This window comes from Anomaloglossus baeobatrachus, chromosome 2 (assembly GCF_048569485.1).
Source record: "Anomaloglossus baeobatrachus isolate aAnoBae1 chromosome 2, aAnoBae1.hap1, whole genome shotgun sequence".
Lineage (NCBI taxonomy): Eukaryota > Metazoa > Chordata > Amphibia > Anura > Aromobatidae > Anomaloglossus > Anomaloglossus baeobatrachus.
This window is the reverse complement of record NC_134354.1, coordinates 799530854-799551360: the sequence shown is the minus strand read 5'-3', so window position 1 is coordinate 799551360 and position 20507 is coordinate 799530854. Positions and strand designations below refer to the sequence as shown.

The 20507-nt window shown below is 49.1% G+C and overlaps 1 protein-coding gene across 1 annotated transcript in view; it reads right to left on the bottom strand.

Moving 5' to 3' along the window:
* Positions 1-18166, bottom strand: part of DCHS1 (dachsous cadherin-related 1) — a 99782-nt gene extending 81616 nt beyond the window's left edge. The window contains exons 1-2 of the mRNA XM_075337718.1: positions 16770-18166; positions 5358-7121 (exon numbers count right to left, since the gene is read on the bottom strand). Of these exons, the coding sequence (XP_075193833.1) occupies positions 5358-7082 (1725 nt within the window). The 5' untranslated portion in view covers positions 7083-7121; positions 16770-18166. The remainder of the gene's footprint in view (positions 1-5357; positions 7122-16769) is intronic.
* Positions 18167-20507: the final 2341 nt, after the last annotated feature.

Below are 20507 nucleotides of genomic sequence, written 5' to 3'. Positions count from 1 at the left end.
GATGGAAAAACCTAGAATCCTGTAATCACCAGACACGGATAACCATCATTACACAGGTGGAGCTCTCTGCCAGAGACACAGATGGAAAACCTAGAATCCTGTAATCACCAGACACGGATAACCATCATTACACAGGTGGAGCTCTCTGCCAGAGACACAGATGGCAAAACCGAGAATCCTGTAATCACCAGACACGGATAATCATCATTACCCAGGTGGAGCTCTCTGCCAGAGACACAGATGGAAAAACCTAGACTCCTATAATCACCAGACACGGATAACCATCATTACCCAGGTGGAGCTCTCTGCCAGAGACACAGATGGAAAAACCTAGAATCCTGTAATCACCAGACACGGATAACCATCATTACCCAGGTGGAGCTCTCTGCCAGAGTCACAGATGGAAAAACCTAGAACACTGTACTCACCAGACACGGATAACCATCATTGGCAGAGTGCGCCACCTGTGTAGAGACACAGATGGAAAAACCTAGACTCCTGTAATCACTGGACATGGATAACCATCATTACACAGGTGGAGCACTCTGCCAGAGACATAGATGGAAAAACCTAGAATCAGAATCCTATAATCACCAGACACGGATAACCATCATTACCCAGGTGGAGCTCTCTGCCAGTCACAGATGGAAAAACCTAGAATCCTATAATTACCAAACACGAATACCCATCATTGCAAAGGTGGAGCTCTCTGCCAGTCACAGATGGAAAAAACGAAAATCCTGTAATCGCTGGACACGGATAACCATCATTACACAGGTGGAGCTCTCTGCAAGAGACACAGATGGAAAAACTGAGTGACCACTGAGCCTGTGAGGTCACTCTGCCTGGGGGGCCGCTGAACCTGGTGGGCCATCAGTCAGGGGGCACTGAGCCTGAGGGACCCACTACGTGCCATCTGTATGCACTTGATATGTGGAGCGTATAGAGTACCTGAACATGCACCATACAGCACAGATACCGGCTGTGCAATACAGCTGGCACAGGAGTCTAATTGCTGCGCCCACAGCTAGCTCCAGGCTCTCAGATGCCGCTGGTAATTCTGACAGCGGGGTCCAGAGGCTAAAAATAAGGGTGCGTGTCCCTGAAGTGCAATTTTGGGCTGCTGATGGCAGTGCCCAGGGCCATACTGAAGGCTAAATTTAGAAAAAAAATCTATACATATAAAAGTTTAAATCGTTCATTTTCCCAAAAGTAAATAAAATCTGCAAAACAAAGTATCCCTGCATTCATAACTGTCCAGACTAATAAAATCTGATATTTGTCCCATATGATCAACGCCAAAATGAGAAAAACATTGGCATGGGAAAATAATTGTTTAGTGACTTGCCTTTCCAAAAATCGTAACAAAAAAGGCCAAAAGGTCGTAGAAACCCAAAAATGGCATTCAGAAAGTGAAAATCTCATAACTCATGGAGGGCAAGGAGGAAAATCCTAAGAGAAGCAGGGGCCCCTGAAGCTGTGTGACCCGAGGGCCAGCGGAAACCTGGAGCTGCTCCCGACCAATACTGATCATTACACGGGACACAAAAACCAGACGCCAACGCTAGTACTCCAGTAATAAGTCCGTCCCAGATACAGAAACGGAATACACGGCTACAAGTCACGGACACTAAGTGCTGCACTGACGGAAAACTCTGACACCGTCACAGATGGAAAAAACTACACTGCTCCAGAGGTAAGTGCTGCACTGATGGAGCACTCTGACACTGTCACAGATGGAAAAAACTAGACTGCTCTGGATCGCTCCAGAAACTGATACTGAAGAACCCACACAGTTGTTATAGGGATTCTTATCGTCCTGGATTATCATGGTGGCTCCATAAAATATCCTAATGTGAACAGGGATTATTAGCTGATAATTTTTAATCTAGGGACAGGATTTAATAAAATACTGATCGCCCTGATGGGCAGTGGTTTATTGTGGTGTGATCAGGGGCTTACAGAGATTGGGTCTTGTTTAGGGATAATTTTCATGTAGGCAGATTATAATAGTCTGTAGGTTTTGTATAGGGATTATAGTAGTACAGTGGGGAAAAAAAGTATTGTCAGCCCCCAATTGTGCAAGTTCTCCCCCTTATAAAGATGAGGTTGGCCTGTAATTGCCATCATAGGTGACCACAACTATGAGAGACAAAATGAGAAAACAAGTCCAGAAAATCACCGCGTCTGATTTCGAAGATTTGTTTTGCAATTTATGGTGGAAAATAAGTATTTAGTCACCTAAAAACATGCAAGATTTCTGGCTCTCACAGACATGTAACTTATTCTTTAAGAGGCTCCTCTGTCCTCCACTCATTACCTGTAGTAATGGCACCTGTTGTAACTTATCAGTATAAAAGACACCTGTCCACAATCTCAAACAGTCAAACTCCAAACTCCACTATGATGAAAACCAAAGAGCTGTCGAAGGACACCAGAAACAAAATTGTAGCCCTGCACCAAGCTGGGAAGACTGAATCTGCAGTAGGCAAGCAGCTTGGTGTGATGAAATCAACTGTGGGAGCAATAATAAGAAAATGGAAGACATACAAGACCACTGATAATCTCTCTCAATCTGGAGCTCCACACAAGATCTCACACCGTGGGGTTAAAATGATCACCGCAACAGTGAGCAAAAATCCCAGAACCACACGGGGGGACCTCGTGAATGACCTGCATAGAGCTGGGACTACTATAACAAAGGCTACATCCTTAACACACTACGCCGCAGATCCTGCAGTGCCAGACTGTCCCACTGCTTAAACCAGTACATGTCTGGGCTCATCTGAAGTTTGCTATAGAGCATTTGGATTATCCAGAAGAGTATTGGGAGAATGTCATATGGTCTGATGAAACCAAAGTAGAAATGTTTGGTAGAAACACAACTTGTTGTGTTTGGAGGAGACAGAATGCTGAGTTGCATCCAAAGAACAACATTCCTACTGTGAAGCATGGGGGTAGCAACATCATGCTTTGGGCCTTTTTCTCTGCAAAGGGACCAGGATGACTGATCCGTGTACATGGAAGAATGAATGGGGCCATGTATCGTGAGATTTTTAGTGCAAACCTCCTTCCATCAGCAAGGGCATTGAAGATGAAACGTGGCTGGGTCTTTCAGCATGATAATGATCCCAAGCACACCGCCAAGGCAACAAAGGAGTGGCTTCATAAGAAACATACGAAGGTCCTGGACTGGACTGGCCTAGCCAGTCTCCAGATCTCAACCCAATAGAAATCCTTTGGAGGGAGATGAAAGTCTGTGTTGTCCAGCGACAGGCCCGAAACATCACTGCTCTAGAGGAGATCTGCATGGAAGAATGGTCCAAGATACCACCAACAGTGTGTTCCAACCGGAGGAATGGGCCAACATACCACCAACAGTGTGTGCCAACCTTGTAAAGACAGAAAACATCTGACCTCTGTCATTGCCAACAAAGGATATAGAACAAAATATTGAGATCAATATTTGTTGTTGACCAAATACTTATTTTCCACCAGAATTTGCAAATAAAATCTTCCAAATCAGACTAGATGATTTTCTGGATTTGTTTTCTCATTTTGTCTCTCAAAGTTATGGTCACCTATGATGTCAGTTATAGGCCGACCTCCTCTTTTTAGGTGGGAGAACTTGCACCATTGGGGGCTGACTAGTGACTTTTTTCCCCACTGTATGTGCAGTAGGGTCCTGATCACCGACTCATTACAATCTCAGGTCACCTATAAGGGATATGAAGATGGAACTATTTTAATCTCAGGTACAGTCGTATGCAGATTATTCTAGTATATACAGTATAGGGACTATAATAGGGGCAAGAACCACCAGAGATTGTTTCCCGGGGTCACGATGATGCATTGTAATCCCAGGTAATTCTTGTATAGGGATTATTAGAGGATGCCCTGGGGCTTTCATGATAGTCTCAGGTAGGGCTGGTAATATTGTAATAATCTTTCTGCCTCCATGTAATCCGTCTGTCTGGCTCATTGCACAGGATCCAGCTTTCCCCTGGTGTTCGCCTATGTGAGTCACACTGTGCAGACATGGCGCCTAATGCTACACTCATCTTCTTGGACTCACACTCACAGTGTTCGCTCCCTCCTGTCTTGGGCCTTGGGCTCCCCCTCCCCCACCAGATAATGTGGCAATGGACAAATAAGAACCAGGTGTATACTGAACTACAGAGATATATGGACTAGTATCCACAGGAGACTGCAGGCCAGGAAGTATGTGCACCCCAGTAACCAATTAGACCTATGAAAGTAGTCCAACTGCTCTCCTGACACAGCAGAGGCGATGGAGAACCATGGAGAACCATTGAACCCTCCAACTGGAGTCCAGCTCTTCTGCTGACTCTGTGGAAGCCATGGATGACCAATGACCCCTGTGACTGGAGTCCAGCTCCTCTCCTGACACTTTGTAGGCCATGGATTACAAATGACCCCCTTCAACTAGAGTCAAGCTGTTTTCCTGACACTGCAGAGGCCATGGATGACCAATGACTGCCTTCAACTAGTGTCCAGCTACTCTCCTGACTCTGTGGAGGCCATGGATGACCAATGACCCCTATGACTGGAGTCCAGCTCCTCTCCTGACTGTGGAGGCCATGGATTACTAATTACCCTCTCCAACTACAGTAGAGTCCAGCTGCTCTCCTGACTTTGCGGAGGTCATGGATGACCAATGATCCCTGTAAGTGGAGTCCAGCTTGTCTTCTGACACTATGTAGGCCGTGGATAACCAATGGCTGCCTTCAAATAGTCTCCAGCTTCTTTCCTGACTGCGGAGGCCATGGGTGAGCAATGACCTTTGCGACTGGAGCCAGTTGCTCTCCTGACACTGCAGAGGCCATGGAGAACCAATGACCCCTGTGACTGGAGTCAATCTCCTCTCCTGACTCTGTGAAGTTCATGGATGACTAATAACTGCCTTCAACTAGTGTCCAACTCCTCTCCTGACTCTGTGGAGGCCATGCATAACCAAGGAACCCTGTGACTGAAGTCCAGCTACTCTCTGTATTTCTGTTACAGGCAATCAGTACCTTCTACCAATTGTAGGGAGCAGTAGGTCTGTGCTCTAGGAAAAAACTGCCTCCCTCCATCTATAGCAGTAGGTCCTTGTTGTAGGATTGTACAAGCTTACTTTACTTAAAATTATAGAGTTTGGTGTGGTATGCCCCTATGTGTGCGATGGTCCTTTTGGTATACTCATTTGTAAGGTGATTCTTGGTATGCCCAGATATGTGGGGGTCCTATGTGTGTGCAGTGGTCCTGATGCCCATTTAATGTGTACGCAAGATTTGTGGAGAGATGAGCCGTTCACAATTTTACAGTAAATTGTAGGTTTAGAAAATGTTTCTCACCTTTAGGAAGCAGATGCCCCGTGGAGAGCCTTCACTCAGCGTGGCATTGTAAATTGCACTGGCAAAGACGGGATCATTGTCATTAACATCCAGCAGTTGGACTCTTACAATAGCGGTGGAGGTCAGTGGTGGCGTGCCACGGTCTGAAGCCACCACTGTCATGTGTGGCAGTGGGTCTTTCTCATAATCTAGTGGGGCAGCTGTGGTGATGACCCCGGTCTCTGGATGGATATGGAACCATGGTGTTTCTAGAAGACTGTATCTAATTTCTCCATTAACACCTTGATCTTTATCCCGAGCTGTGACTTGGAGAAGGAAGCTCCCGGGATGGACAGCCTCTGGTACACTGTGGCTGTACTCTTGACGGTCAAAGACTGGAGGGTTATCATTTATATCCGTAACTTCAAGAACAAATGAAGATTCTGCCCTTAATGGAGGAGTCCCCGAATCTGTAGCCAGAACCCTCAGGCGATAAGAATCTCGCTCCTCGCGGTCTAGTAACTTGTCCACACAAATGAGGTAGATGATGCTATCTTTTGTGGTCAAAGCAAACTTTCCCTCCCCACCCTCCAGAGTCACATCCACATCAGGGTGCTCGCCATAGTCCGGATCAGATACGGAGATTCGAGCTACATATTGGCCTGGTGTGGCCCCCTCTGACACTTTAGGGGCCCCATCCTCACTAAGAAAGATAATGGTCATGCTGGGCTGGTTGTCATTGGAGTCTCGTACCTGTATGGACACAAATGCTGTGCCCACCTCTGGCTGAGCGGCTCCATCCTTTGCTTGCACAACCAGTTCATGAGCTTTCCGAGTCTCGTAATCCAATGGTTTGCTAAGCTGTATAAGTCCAGAATGCGGATTGATGGCAAAGAAACCCTCTGGGTCACTTTGCCTGCGGTTGATCTCATAAGTGATGTCCCCATTATGACCCAGATCGGCATCGGTGGCATAGACCTGAAGGACACTAGATCCTGGCAACAGACTTTCTGAAATTAGTGCCTGGTAGCGGCTCTGATTGAATGCCGGAGCGTGGTCGTTGATGTCCAGGATAGCTATGTCCAGTTTCATCTGAGAGCTACGACTTGGAGATCCCCCATCATATGCCTCCAAAGTTAAAGAATATGACGAGCGATTCTCTCGGTCTAGATCGGCATTGACTACTAGTTCTACAGACAATGTACCACTGGACGCATGGCGAGTTTCTAGTTGGAATGCTTGCATGGGATCCCCCCTTTTGATAAGATAACCTTGAGTGCCCAATGCTCCGCTGTCCAAATCAACCGCTGGCTCTAGAGGGTAACTCGTACCTCGGGGCGTGTGCTCTGGAATGCCAATTTCTACACGACCTTTAGCAAATGTAGGTGTGTGGTCATTGATATCATCCACATGAATATCCACTTCCACAGTAACACCTTCTGGAGTTACTGCTATGAAGCTATAATGGTTCCTCTGCTCCCGATCAAGGATTCGAGCAGTTTTAATTATTCCGGTATGCTCATCTATCTCTAAATCACTAGTTACTCCGCTCCCCTCCTGTGCCGAAATAAAGAACATGTGCCCAGAGGAGTCTGGTGGAAGACCTGCACTGATATCCCCAATGATGGTTCCAGCTGGCTGCTCTTCATCAATATGGAGCTCCAGTGTCCCCAGAGAGGCATAAGATGGGGAACAAGCAAGCAGCAGGTAGACCCCCAGCGGCAGGTAGACCCCCAGCGGCAGCATCCTTCCTGCATCCACAGCTGTCGGTTACAGCTCTTCACTCTGCAGAGAAAAGAGAGAACAAGTTAAGGCTACTTTACATGCTGCGATATTGGTCCCGATATCGCTAGCGTGGGTACCCGCCCCATCTGTTGTGCGACACGGGCAAATCGCTGCCCGTGCCGCACAACATCGCGCAGACCCGTCACACATACTTACCTGCCCTGCGGCGTCGCTGTGACCAGCGAACCGCCTCCTTTCTAAGGGGGCGGTCCGTGCGGCGTCACAGCGACGTTACTGAGCGACCGCCCAATAGAAGCGGAGGGGCGGAGATGAGCGGCCGGAACATCCCGCCCACCTCCTTCCTTCCTCATAGCGGCCGGGAGGCAGGTAAGGAGAGGTTCCTCGTTCCTGCGGCGTCACACATAGCGATGTGTGCTGCCGCAGGAGCGACAAACTACATCGTTACTGCTGCAGTAACGATAATCGAGAATGGACCCCCATGTCACCGATGAGCGATTTTGCACGTTTTTGCAACGATGCAAAATCGCTCATCGGTGTCACACGCAGCAACATCGCTAATGCGGCCGGATGTGCGTCACCAATTCCGTGACCCCAACGACTCCGCATTAGCGATATAGTAGCGTGTAAAGCCCCCTTTACACCAATAAGCAATCCTTCATGAGGACGTCCTCCTGCGGTGACCACTTTAGAGCTGATGGACCATCTCAATAGTTCATGCTACTATTGGTTGTGCCCCACTCTGGTTGACGTAGACCCGTTACATCATAGATTCTTTGCCTCTGGACTGGATGAGGTGACCCTATGGTTCCTCTGGAGGTTTGGGAGCCGCATTCCTCCGGAGGACTGCATAGTCTTAGCTATCTTCGGTTTGCAGCTGCTTTTTCTAGATGTGTAAAGAAAAAACATTTTCTATTTTTTGTCCTCGTCCTGATAGAATTACTGCGCCTAATGTAGTAACTCCTACTCTCCACGCTTTACATCTGCCATTGTTAACCCCTTCACACCAACTGAACTCAAAAGAAGAAAATACTGCAGCCCAACACATGCTGCAGGTCCTGCAGACGCCTCCATGGGGCGCTCTGGTGTCTTAGTTACTGACAGTTCATAATTATTCTGTCATTGCTGTAAACTTTCTATGTGCAAACATCTTGGTGAGCAGCTGGTAGGACCTGCGCATCTACTCAACTATCTACGCCAGGCGAGCAGAGATGCAATGTAAAGTATTAAGGAGAATAGAACAGCCACCTATGCCTGGGATGATTAGAAAGATCCACCTCAGATGTCAGACATCATCAGCCAGTGCAACTAAGCTAGTCACTGGTCAGAACCAAGTCCTCAAATGGCCAACACTGAAAAAGCAGACCGAAATCTTGCAAAAGCTGCGGCTGAAATACAAGTTTTAGGGCTACAACTAAGTATCACAAACCTTTATTATGTACTGGGATCCATGAGCCATGTAACAGTGGAAATATCCTACAGTTCCTGGTAGGTCTAACCTAGAAGGTACCACAATCTCTGCATTATCTACTGGTAGCTCTGATCTAGAGGATACCACAAGCCATGTATCATCTACTGGGAGCTCTAATCTAGAGGATACCACAAGCCATGTATCATCTACTGGGAGCTCTGATCTAGAGGGTACCACAAGCCATGTATCATCTACTGGGAGCTCTGATCTAGACGATACCACAAGCCATGTATCATCTACTGGGAGCTCTGATCTAGACGATACCACAAGCCATGTATCATCTACTGGGAGCTCTGATCTAGACAATACCACAAGCCATGTATCATCTACTGGGAGCTCTGATCTAGACAATACCACAAGCCATGTATCATCTACTGGGAGCTCTGATCTAGAGGGTACCACAAGCCATGTATCATCTACTGGGAGCTCTGAGCTAGACGATACCACAAGCCATGTATCATCTACTGCGAGCTCTGATCTAGACGATACCACAAACCATGTATCATCTACTGGGAGCTCTGATCTAGAGGGTACCACAAGCCATGTATCATCTACTGGGAGCTCTGATCTAGACGATACCACAAGCCATGTATCATCTACTGGGAGCTCTGATCTAGAGGGTACCACAAGCCATGTATCATCTACTGGGAGCTCTGATCTAGACGATACCACAAGCCATGTATCATCTACTGGGAGCTCTGATCTAGACGATACCACAAGCCATGTATCATCTACTGGGAGCTCTGATCTAGACAATACCACAAGCCATGTATCATCTACTGGGAGCTCTGATCTAGAAGATACCACAAGCCATGTATCATCTACTGGGAGCTCTGATCTAGAGGGTACCACAAGCCCATGTATCATCTACTGGGAGCTCTGATCTAGAAGATACCACAAGCCATGTATCATCTATGAGAGCTCTGATCTAGAAGATACCACAAGCCATGTATCATCTACTGGGAGCTCTGATCTAGACAATTCCACAAGCCATGTATCATCTACTGGGAGCTCTGATCTAGAAGATACCACAAGCCATGTATCATCTACTGGGAGCTCTGATCTAGAAGATACCACAAGCCATGTATCATCTACTGGGAGCTCTGATCTAGAAGATACCACAAGCCATGTATCATCTACTGGGAGCTCTGATCTAGAAGATACCACAAGCCATGTATCATCTACTGGGAGCTCTGATCTAGAGGGTACCACAAGCCATGTATCATCTACTGGGAGCTCTGATCTAGAAGATACCACAAGCCATGTATCATCTACTGGGAGCTCTGATCTAGAAGATACCACAAGCCATGTATCATCTACTGGGAGCTCTGATCTAGAAGATACCACAAGCCATGTATCATCTACTGGGAGCTCTGATCTAGAGGGTACCACAAGCCATGTATCATCTACTGGGAGCTCTGATCTAGAGGGTACCACAAGCCATGTATCATTTACTGGGAGCTCTGATCTAGAGGGTACTAAAAGTCATGTATTATCTACTGGGAGATCTGATCTAGACAATACCACAAGCCATGTATCATCTACTGGGAGCTCTGATCTAGAAGATACCACAAGCCATGTATCATCTACTGGGAGCTCTGATCTAGAGGGTACCACAAGCCATGTATCATCTACTGGGAGCTCTGATCTAGAGGGTACCACAAACCATGTATCATCTACTGGGAGCTCTGATCTAGAGGGTACCACAAACCATGTATCATCTACTGGGAGCTCTGATCTAGAGGGTACCACAAACCATGTATCATCTACTGGGAGCTCTGATCTAGAGGGTACCACAAGCAATGTATCATTTACTGGGAGCTCTAGAGGGTACTAAAATCCATGTATCATCTACTGGGAGCTCTGATGTAGAGGGTACCACAAGCCATGTATCATCTACTGGGAGCTCTGATCTAGAAGATACCACAAGCTATGTATCATCTACTGGGAGCTCTGATCTAGAAGATACCACAAGCCATGTATCATCTACTGGGAGCTCTGATCTAGAGGGTACCACAAACCATGTATCATCTACTGGGAGCTCTGATCTAGAGGGTACCACAAACCATGTATCATCTACTGGGAGCTCTGATCTAGAGGGTACCACAAGCCATGTATCATCTACTGGGAGCTCTGATCTAGAAGATACCACAAGCCATGTATCATCTACTGGGAGCTCTGATCTAGAAGATACCACAAGCCATGTATCATCTACTGGGAGCTCTGATCTAGAAGATACCACAAGACCATGTATAATCTACTGGGAGCTCTGATCTAGAAGATACCACAAGCCATGTATCATCTACTGGGAGCTCTGATCTAGAGGGTACCACAAACCATGTATCATCTACTGGGAGTTCTGATCTAGAGGGTACCACAAGCCATGTATCATCTACTGGGAGCTCTGATCTAGAGGGTACTAAAAGCCATGTATAATCTACTGGGAGCTCTGATCTAGAAGATACCACAAGCCATGTATCATCTACTGGGAGTTCTGATCTAGAGGGTACCACAAGCCATGTATCATCTACTGGGAGCTCTGATCTAGAGGGTACTAAAAGCCATGTATCATCTACTGGGAGTTCTGATCTAGAGGGTACCACAAGCCATGTATCATCTACTGGGAGCTCTGATCTAGAGGGTACTAAAAGCCATGTATCATCTACTGGGAGCTCTGATCTAGAGGGTACCACAAGCCATGTATCATCTACTGGGAGCTCTGATCTAGAGGGTACTAAAAGCCATGTATAATCTACTGGGAGCTGTGATCTAGAGGGTACCACAAGCCATGTATCATCTACTGGGAGCTCTGATCTAGAGGGTACAACAAGTCATGTATGGTACCGATATTTAAGAAAAGGTAAGAGGGTGGATCCATTCAACTACCATTTGGTAAGTCTGACATCAGGGGTGTGCGAGGTGTCTGAGGGCGTTTTAAGAGCTGACCTGCAGCGATATATTAGAGAGAATAATCTAATAACTGACAGACAGCATGGATTCATGAAAGATAAGTCGTATCTGACCAACCTGTTGGGGTTCTATGAGGGGGTAAGTGCAGATCTGGATATTGGGAATGCAGCTGATGGGATTTATTTGGACTTTGTAAAGGCATTTGCTCCAGTACCACACAATAGCCTTATACTAAAGCTCCAGAAGCAAGGACTGGGGGAAACTATATGCAACTGGGTAAGGAATTGGCTAAAAGATAGGAAACAAAGAGTCGTCATAAAGGGTACATTCTCTAAATGGGCAACAGTCAGCAGTGGGGGCCGCAGGGATCTGTACTGGGAGCAGTGGGGGCCGCAGGGATCTGTACTGGGAGCAGTGGGGGCCGCAGGGATCTGTACTGGGAGCAGTGGGGGCCGCAGGGGTCTGTACTGGGAGCAGTGGGGACCAAAGTGTCAGTCTTTGTTGATGACACCAAACTATGTAGGATATTAAATACTGACCGTGATACAATATTACAGAAGGATCTGGATGAGATGTGGGAATGGGCCTCTAGCTCCTCCACCTCTGTCTGTGTTGCTTCTAGCTCCCCCTGTGGTTTGCCTCTAGCTCCTCCTCCTCTGCGTTGCATCTAGCTCCTCATGTTGCCTCTAGCTCCTTTCCCTCTGTCTGTTTTGCCTCTGGCTCCTCCACCTGTGTTGCCTCTGGCTCCTCCCCCTGCCTGTGTTGCGTCTGGCTCCTCCCCCTCAGTCTGTGTTGCCTCTGGCTCCTCCCCCTCAGTCTGTGTTGCCTCTGGCTCCTCCCCCTCAGTCTGTGTTGCCTCTGGCTCCTCCCCCTCAGTATGTGTTGCCTCTGGCTCCTCCCCCTCAGTATGTGTTGCCTCTGGCTCCTCCCCCTCAGTCTGTGTTGCCTCTGGCTCCTCCCCCTCAGTATGTGTTGCCTCTGGCTCCTCCCCCTCAGTATGTGTTGCCTCTGGCTCCTCCCCCTCAGTATGTGTTGCCTCTGGCTCCTCCCCCTCAGTATGTGTTGCCTCTGGCTCCTCCCCCTCAGTATGTGTTGCCTCTGGCTCCTCCCCCTCAGTCTGTGTTGCATCTAGCAGATTATCAGGACCCATAGACTATCTACTTGTATTTGTCAGGAGCAGATTCCAAGGATCCATAGACTATTAGAAGCAGATTACCAAGACTCATGGACTATTTACTATGACCTGTCAGGAGCAGATTCTGAGGATCCATGAACTATCTACTGGGACCTGTCGGGAGCAGATTCTGAGGATCCATGGACCATGTACTGGGACCTGTCGGGACCAGATTCCGAGGATCCGTGGACTATTTACTATGACCTGTCAGGAGCAGATTCTGAGGATCCATGGACCATGTACTGGGACCTGTCGGGAGCAGATTCTGAGGATCCGTGGACAATTTACTATGACCTGTCAGGAGCAGATTCTGAGGATCCATGGACTATCTACTGGGACCTGTCTGGAGCAGATTCCGAGGATCCATGGACCATGTACTGGGACCTGTCGGGAGCAGATTCCGAGGATCCATAGACCATGTACTGGGACCTGTCAGGAGCAGATTCCGAGGATCCATGGACTATCTACTGGGACCTGTCTGGAGCAGATTCCGAGGATCCATGGACTATTTACTATGACCTCTCAGGAGCAGATTTCGAGGATCCATGGACTATCTACTGGGACCTGTCGGGAGCAGATTCCGAGGATCCATGGACTATTTACTATGACCTCTCAGGAGCAGATTTCGAGGATCCATGGACATGTACTGGGACCTGTCGGGAGCAGATTCCGAGGATCCGTGGACTATTTACTATGAACTGTCAGGAGCAGATTTTGAGGATCCATGGACCATGTACTGGTACCTGTCAGGAGCAGATTCTGAGGATCCATGGACTATCTACTGGGACCTGTCTGGAGCAGATTCCGAGGATCCGTGGACTATTTACTATGAACTGTCAGGAGCAGATTCCGAGGATCCATGGACTATTTACTATGACCTCTCAGGAGCAGATTTCGAGGATCCATGGACTATCTACTGGGACCTGTCGGGAGCAGATTCCGAGGATCCATGGACTATTTACTATGACCTCTCAGGAGCAGATTTCGAGGATCCATGGACATGTACTGGGACCTGTCGGGAGCAGATTCCGAGGATCCGTGGACTATTTACTATGAACTGTCAGGAGCAGATTTTGAGGATCCATGGACCATCTACTGGTACCTGTCAGGAGCAGATTCTGAGGATCCATGGACTGTCTACTGGGACCTGTCTGGAGCAGATTCCGAGGATCCATGGACTATTTACTATGACCTCTCAGGAGCAGATTTCGAGGATCCATGGACCATGCACTGGGACCTGTTGGGAGCAGATTCTGAGGATCCGTGGTCTATTTACTATGAACTGTCAGGAGCAGAGTCCGAGGATCTATGGACCATGTACTGGGACCTGTCAGGAGCAGATTCCGAGGATCCATGGACCATGTACTGGGACCTGTCAGGAGCAGATTCCGAGGATCCATGGACCATGTACTGGGACCTATCGGGAGGAGATTCTGAGGATCCATGGACTATTTACTATGACCTGTCAGGAGCAGATTCTGAGGATCCATGGACTATTTACTATGACCTGTCAGGAGCAGATTCCGAGGATCCATGGACCATGTACTGGGACCTGTCAGGAGCAGATTCTGAGGATCCATGGACCATGTACTGGGACCTGTCAGGAGCAGATTCTGAGGATCCATGGACTATTTACTATGACCTGTCAGGAGCAGATTCCGAGGATCCATGGACCATGTACTGGGACCTGTCAGGAGCAGATTCCGAGGATCCATGGACCATGTACTGGGACCTGTCGGGAGCAGATTCTGAGGATCCATGGACCATGTACTGGGACCTGTCAGGAGCAGATTCTGAGGATCCATGGACCATGTACTGGGACCTGTCAGGAGCAGATTCCGAGGATCCATGGACCATGTACTGGGACCTGTCAGGAGCAGATTCCGAGGATCCATGGACCATGTACTGGGACCTGTCGGGAGCAGATTCTGAGGATCCATGGACCATGTACTGGGACCTGTCAGGAGCAGATTCCGAGGATCCATGGACTATCAACTGGGACCTGTTGGGAGCAGATTCTGAGGATCCATAGACTATTTACTATTGACCTGTCAGGAGCAGATTCCGAGGACCCATGGACCATGTACTGGGACCTGTCAGGAGCAGATTCCGAGGATCCATGGACTATCAACTGGGACCTGTCGGGAGCAGATTCTGAGGATCCATAGACTATTTACTATTGACCTGTCAGGAGCAGATTCCGAGGACCCATGGACCATGTACTGGGACCTGTCAGGAGCAGATTCCGAGGATCCATGGACTATCAACTGGGACCTGTCGGGAGCAGATTCTGAGGATCCATAGACTATTTACTATTGACCTGTCAGGAGCAGATTCCGAGGACCCATGGACCATGTACTGGGACCTGTCAGGAGCAGATTCCGAGGATCCATGGACCATGTACTGGGACCTGTCAGGATCTCCTGTAATCATCAGACTGTTGGGTTATCAGTTTCTGTAATGTACATTTATCATATAACACAAGATGTGAGAAGAGCAGATGATCATCCATGGTACTTATCATCCATGGTTTGCTTCTGGTCAGCCGGATTCAGGGGCCCAGGCTGTGGTATGTGGGCCCCCGGGCTCCCGCCTGTCAGACCCTGGGTCATGTCCCTGTCCTCTCCGCATCTTCCTTCTAGGAAGCATTTGGTTATGGGATGTTTATCTGGAAGATTCCCTGGTGACTGGATCCAGCTAAGGGTCATTTACAGCTGCTAGAAAGTCTGGAAAGGCGTCAGATAAGTGTGGCTGAGACCCTCCTATCCCCAGCCCAGCCCCCACATCCTTCCTGCAGGACGGACGAGTGTCCAATGTCCAGTGTGGAACATGGAAGTGTTTACAAACAGCAAATCTAGGATGTCACCAAATGGTTAATGGCTGTGATAGAGCGTCAGCTCTGTGGTCAGAGAGTTCTGAAAGGTCATGGCTAGCTAATGCCACGATTAGAGCGCCAGATCTGTGGTATAGCTACATCTGAGATGTCATGAAATGGTTAATGGCGAAATTAGAGCGTCAGCCCTGTGGTATGGAGAGATCTGTCCAGTCATGAAATGGTTAATGGTGAATGTAGAGCATCAGCTCTGTGGTACGGATGGATCCGTGGTGTCATGAAATGGTTAATGGTGAAATTAGAGTGTCAGCTGTGTGGCACGGATGGATCCGTGGGGTCATGAAATGGTTAATGGTGAAATTAGAGCGTCAGCTGTGTGGCACGGATGGATCCGTGGGGTCATGAAATGGTTAATGGTGAAAATAGAGCGTCAGCTGTGTGGTACGGATGGATCCGTGGGGTCATGAAATGGTTACTGGTGAAATTAGAGCGTCAGCTGTGTGGTACGGATGGATCCGTGGGGTCATGAAATGGTTAATGGTGAAAATAGAGTGTCAGCTGTGTGGTACGGATGGACCCGTGGGGTCATGAAATGGTTACTGGTGAAATTAGAGCGTCAGCTGTGTGGTACGGATGGATCCGTGGGGTCATGAAATGGTTACTGGTGAAATTAGAGCGTCAGCTGTGTGGTACGGATGGATCCGTGGGGTCATGAAATGGTTAATGGTGAAATTAGAGCGTCAGCTGTGTGGTACGGATGGATCCGTGGGGTCATGAAATGGTTAATGGTGAAATTAGAGCGTCAGCTGTGTGGTACGGATGGACCCGTGGGGTCATGAAATGGTTAATGGTGAAAATAGAGCGTCAGCTGTGTGGTACGGATGGATCCGTGGGGTCATGAAATGGTTACTGGTGAAATTAGAGCGTCAGCTGTGTGGTACGGATGGATCCGTGGGGTCATGAAATGGTTAATGGTGAAATTAGAGCGTCAGCTGTGTGGTACGGATGGACCCGTGGGGTCATGAAATGGTTAATGGTGAAAATAGAGCGTCAGCTGTGTGGTACAGATGGATCCGTGGGGTCATGAAATGGTTACTGGTGAAATTAGAGCGTCAGCTGTGTGGTACGGATGGATCCGTGGGGTCATGAAATGGTTAATGGTGAAATTAGAGCGTCAGCTGTGTGGTACGGATGGATCCGTGGGGTCATGAAATGGTTAATGGTGAAATTAGAGCGTCAGCTGAGGTCTCCCCATATAATGCGGTGGTTATTGGCGGTCTCGCAGACACGTAGTCCACTCACCATTCGATTGTCAGCTCAGGTGACCGCTGTCTCGGCCGCTCGTCGGTCACACTTGGTGTTAATCCTCTTTCCATTCTTCTCGCTCCAGGCTTAGGCCGATCTCTGACAGTCTCTCCTCTGTCTCTTCTCTCAGTCCGGCAGTCTCTCCTCTGTCTCTTCTCTCAGGCCGGCAGTCTCTCCCCTGTCTCTTCTCACGCCGGCAGTCTCTCCGCTGTCTCTTTCCTCAGGCCGGCAGTCTCTTCCCTCAGTCCGGCAGTCTCTCCCAGGTCTCTTCTCTCAGGCCGGCAGTCTCTCCCCTGTCTCTTCTCTCAGGCCGGCAGTCTCTTCCCTCAGTCCGGCAGTCTCTCCCAGGTCTCTTCTCTCAGGCCGGTAGTCTCTCCCCGGTCTCTTCTCAGGCTGGCAGTCTCTCCTCTCTCTTCCCTCAGTCCGGCAGTCTCTCCCCGGTAGTCTCTCCCCAGTCTCTTCTCTAAGGCCGGCAGTCTCTCCCCTGTCTCTTCTCTCAGGCCGGCAGTCTCTCCCCTGTCTCTTCTCACGCCGGCAGTCTCTCCGCTGTCTCTTTCCTCAGGCCGGCAGTCTCTTCCCTCAGTCCGGCAGTCTCTCCCAGGTCTCTTCTCTCAAGCCGGCAGTCTCTCCCCTGTCTCTTCTCTCAGGCCGGCAGTCTCTTCCCTCAGTCCGGCAGTCTCTCCCCTGTCTCTTCTCTCAGGCCGGCAGTCTCTTCCCTCAGTCCGGCAGTCTCTCCCAGGTCTCTTCTCTCAGGCCGGTAGTCTCTCCCCGGTCTCTTCTCAGGCCGGCAGTCTCTCCCCGGTCTCTTCCCTCAGTCCGGCAGTCTCTCCCCGGTCTCTTCCCTCAGTCCGGCAGTCTCTCCCCGGTCTCTTCTCTCAGGCCGGCAGTCTCTCCCCGGTCTCTTCTCTCAGGCCGGCAGTCTCTCCCCGGTCTCTTCCCTCAGTCCGGCAGTCTCTCCCCGGTCTCTTCCCTCAGGCCGGTAGTCTCTCCCCGGTCTCTTCTCAGGCTGGCAGTCTCTCCTCTCTCTTCCCTCAGTCCGGCAGTCTCTCCCCGGTAGTCTCTCCCCCGGTCTCTTCTCTCAGGCCGGCAGTCTCACCGCTTTGTTCTCATCCCTGGGCTGTCTCTTTCATCCCCTTTGTGCAGATATTCAGGGCGGTCCCTCTGCGCAGGGTCTGCTATTGTTCTGTGTCAGATGGATGTCTCTTTTCCTGAGTGCAGTCTATGGGAGCGCGCTCTCTCCAGGATGCTGGCCCTCAGCTCTGTGCGCACTCCCTGCAGTCTCACTCTGTCTCTCTGACTGGGACAATGGATTGAGACAGCTGTGGATGTGAGAGAGAGCGCAGCCAACCCTGGGCTCAGAAGGACTGAGAGCCTGGACTGAAACATGACTCTCCTCTACCTCCTCCTCCAGCATCAGCCCCCACACACCTCCTCCACCAGTGCCCCCTCCTCCGCCAATGCACCCCCTCTACCAGTGCACCCTCTGCATCAGTGTATCCCCCCTCCACCAGTGCGCCCCCCTCCACCAGTGCGCCCCCCTCCACCAGTGTACCCCACTCCACCAGTGTGCCCCCCTCCACCAATGCAAACCCCTCCACTAGTGCATCCCCCTTCACCGTTGCGCCCCCTTCCACTAGTGTGCCCCCCCCTCTCTTCTCATCTGGTAATTTATGCTGAATTCCAGGACCAGACCCAGCTCACAACATGGAAACTGGGGGAGAGACCCTGCCTGTGCACTGACACACACGTCTGTAGAGAGGGGCTCCTGTGCGCACACATACAGCTCTATACAAACCTGCAACACACATATGAGCGCCACTGTGGAACAGGAGCCGCTGTGCACACACACAATGACAATACACACACAATGACAATACACACACAATTACATCTACAGTCATGGACGAAAGTGTTAGCACCCTTGAAATTGTTCCAGACAATTAAGCATTTCTCCCAGAAAGTCATCACAATTACTCGCTTTGTTATACACACGTTTATTTCCTCTGTGTGTATTGGAACAACACAAAAAAAAAAACAGAGAAAAAAGACAAATTGCACGTAATTTCACTCAAAACTCCAAAAATGGTCCGGATAAAATTGTTGGCACCTTTTCAAAATTGTTGGTAAACAGCTCTGTTTCCAGCATGTGATGCTCGTTCAAACTGTCCTGTGGCAAGTAACAGGCGTGGGCAATATGGAAATAACACCAGAAACCAGATAAAAAGGGGAGAAGTTGTATGTGTCGCACTAAGCATGAAGAACAGAAAGTTGAGAAGAGAACTGTCTGACGACTTAAGAACCAAAATTGTTGAAAAATAAGATAAGCCACCCCATTCCAATCCCATTGAAATTCAAGCTGTCCTGCAGGCTCAGGGGGCATCAGTGTCAGCGCTATCTGTCTACATGGAGACCCAAGAGACCCCACTGCTGACACAGACAGAGAAAAGCCACAATGTACGCGAGCAACCAAAATCCTTCTGGGAAAGTGTCGTGTGGACAGATGAGACAAGATGTGTGTGACTGCGGGTGGGGTGTGTGACACTTACGGTTTTCTTCTGGTTGGCATTGATCACCCTACAGTCGGTGACACAGAGATCTCTGGGCAAATAAAAGCTTGAATAGTTTATTCTTTCCACACTATGACAGACATGGCGTCACTTCTGATGGTTCTGTGGTTGATATATTTTTGGGGTACTCTCACTCCACCTATCCCCGCTATCTTGGATCTAGTCCGCAAGGCACCTGTGTCTCCATTCCCCCCACTCTTCTTCTCACTGCTGTCCGCTTGTGGGCGCTGACAGCTCTCTAGTCTCATGGCTTCCCTGAGCCCGCCAGGGTGAGCCGTAGGTTCCGAACCTTTGAGATTACCTCGAGGTTCCCTGATTTGGTCCTGACACAGTGCCACATCTTTACTCCTCAAACCCTTCTGCAGATCTTCCCTCAGCAGGCCCGTCTCTCTAACCAACCCACTGGCCATGTGTCACTCCTCCTCCATCTTATCTAACATCTAATCTACTACTGCTCTAGCCAGACCACTAGGGGGCACCGTCTGCTACACGGTCCCGGCTCTGCTACACGGTCCCGGCTCTGCTACATTGGGGACCCACACTTCAGTAGCATCAGTAATTTCACTAAATACATTAACAGCGTACTGGGTACCTGAAACACATCATCTACAGAACACAGACAAATGGCATAAAACAGTGTGGGGAAGGCGCGACCACCTGCTACAACTGTGTGCACGGCATCATAAAGGCTGAAGATTACCAGAGGATTCTGGGTGGCAATGTAGTGAACGGTGTCAGAAAGCTGGGTATAGTCCTAGGTCGGGGTCTCCAGCAGGACAATGACTTCAAGAAGCTCCAGAAATGGATGGAAACAAAGTGCTGCAGAGTCCTGAAGATTGGGAGAAGAGAAGACGCCTTCAGATATGAGAGACCTGGAGACATTTATAAAGACGAAGAGTCCGAGACTCCAGGTGAGAGGAGGAGGAAGCTGTGGACGGGGATAGGAGGCGACTGATGGAAGGGATTTATTCCAGAGGGTAAAGGACGCAACCAAATATTAAGAGGAGGGGACAACAATTCTGTCCGGAACATTTTTGGATTTTTGTGTGAAATTCTGTCCAATTTATCTTTTTCTCAGTTTTTTTGTGTTGTTCCAATACACATAAAGGAAATAACCTTCTGTGTAGACATAAGACATTGCCTATAGACGGGCTAATGTGCACATTCA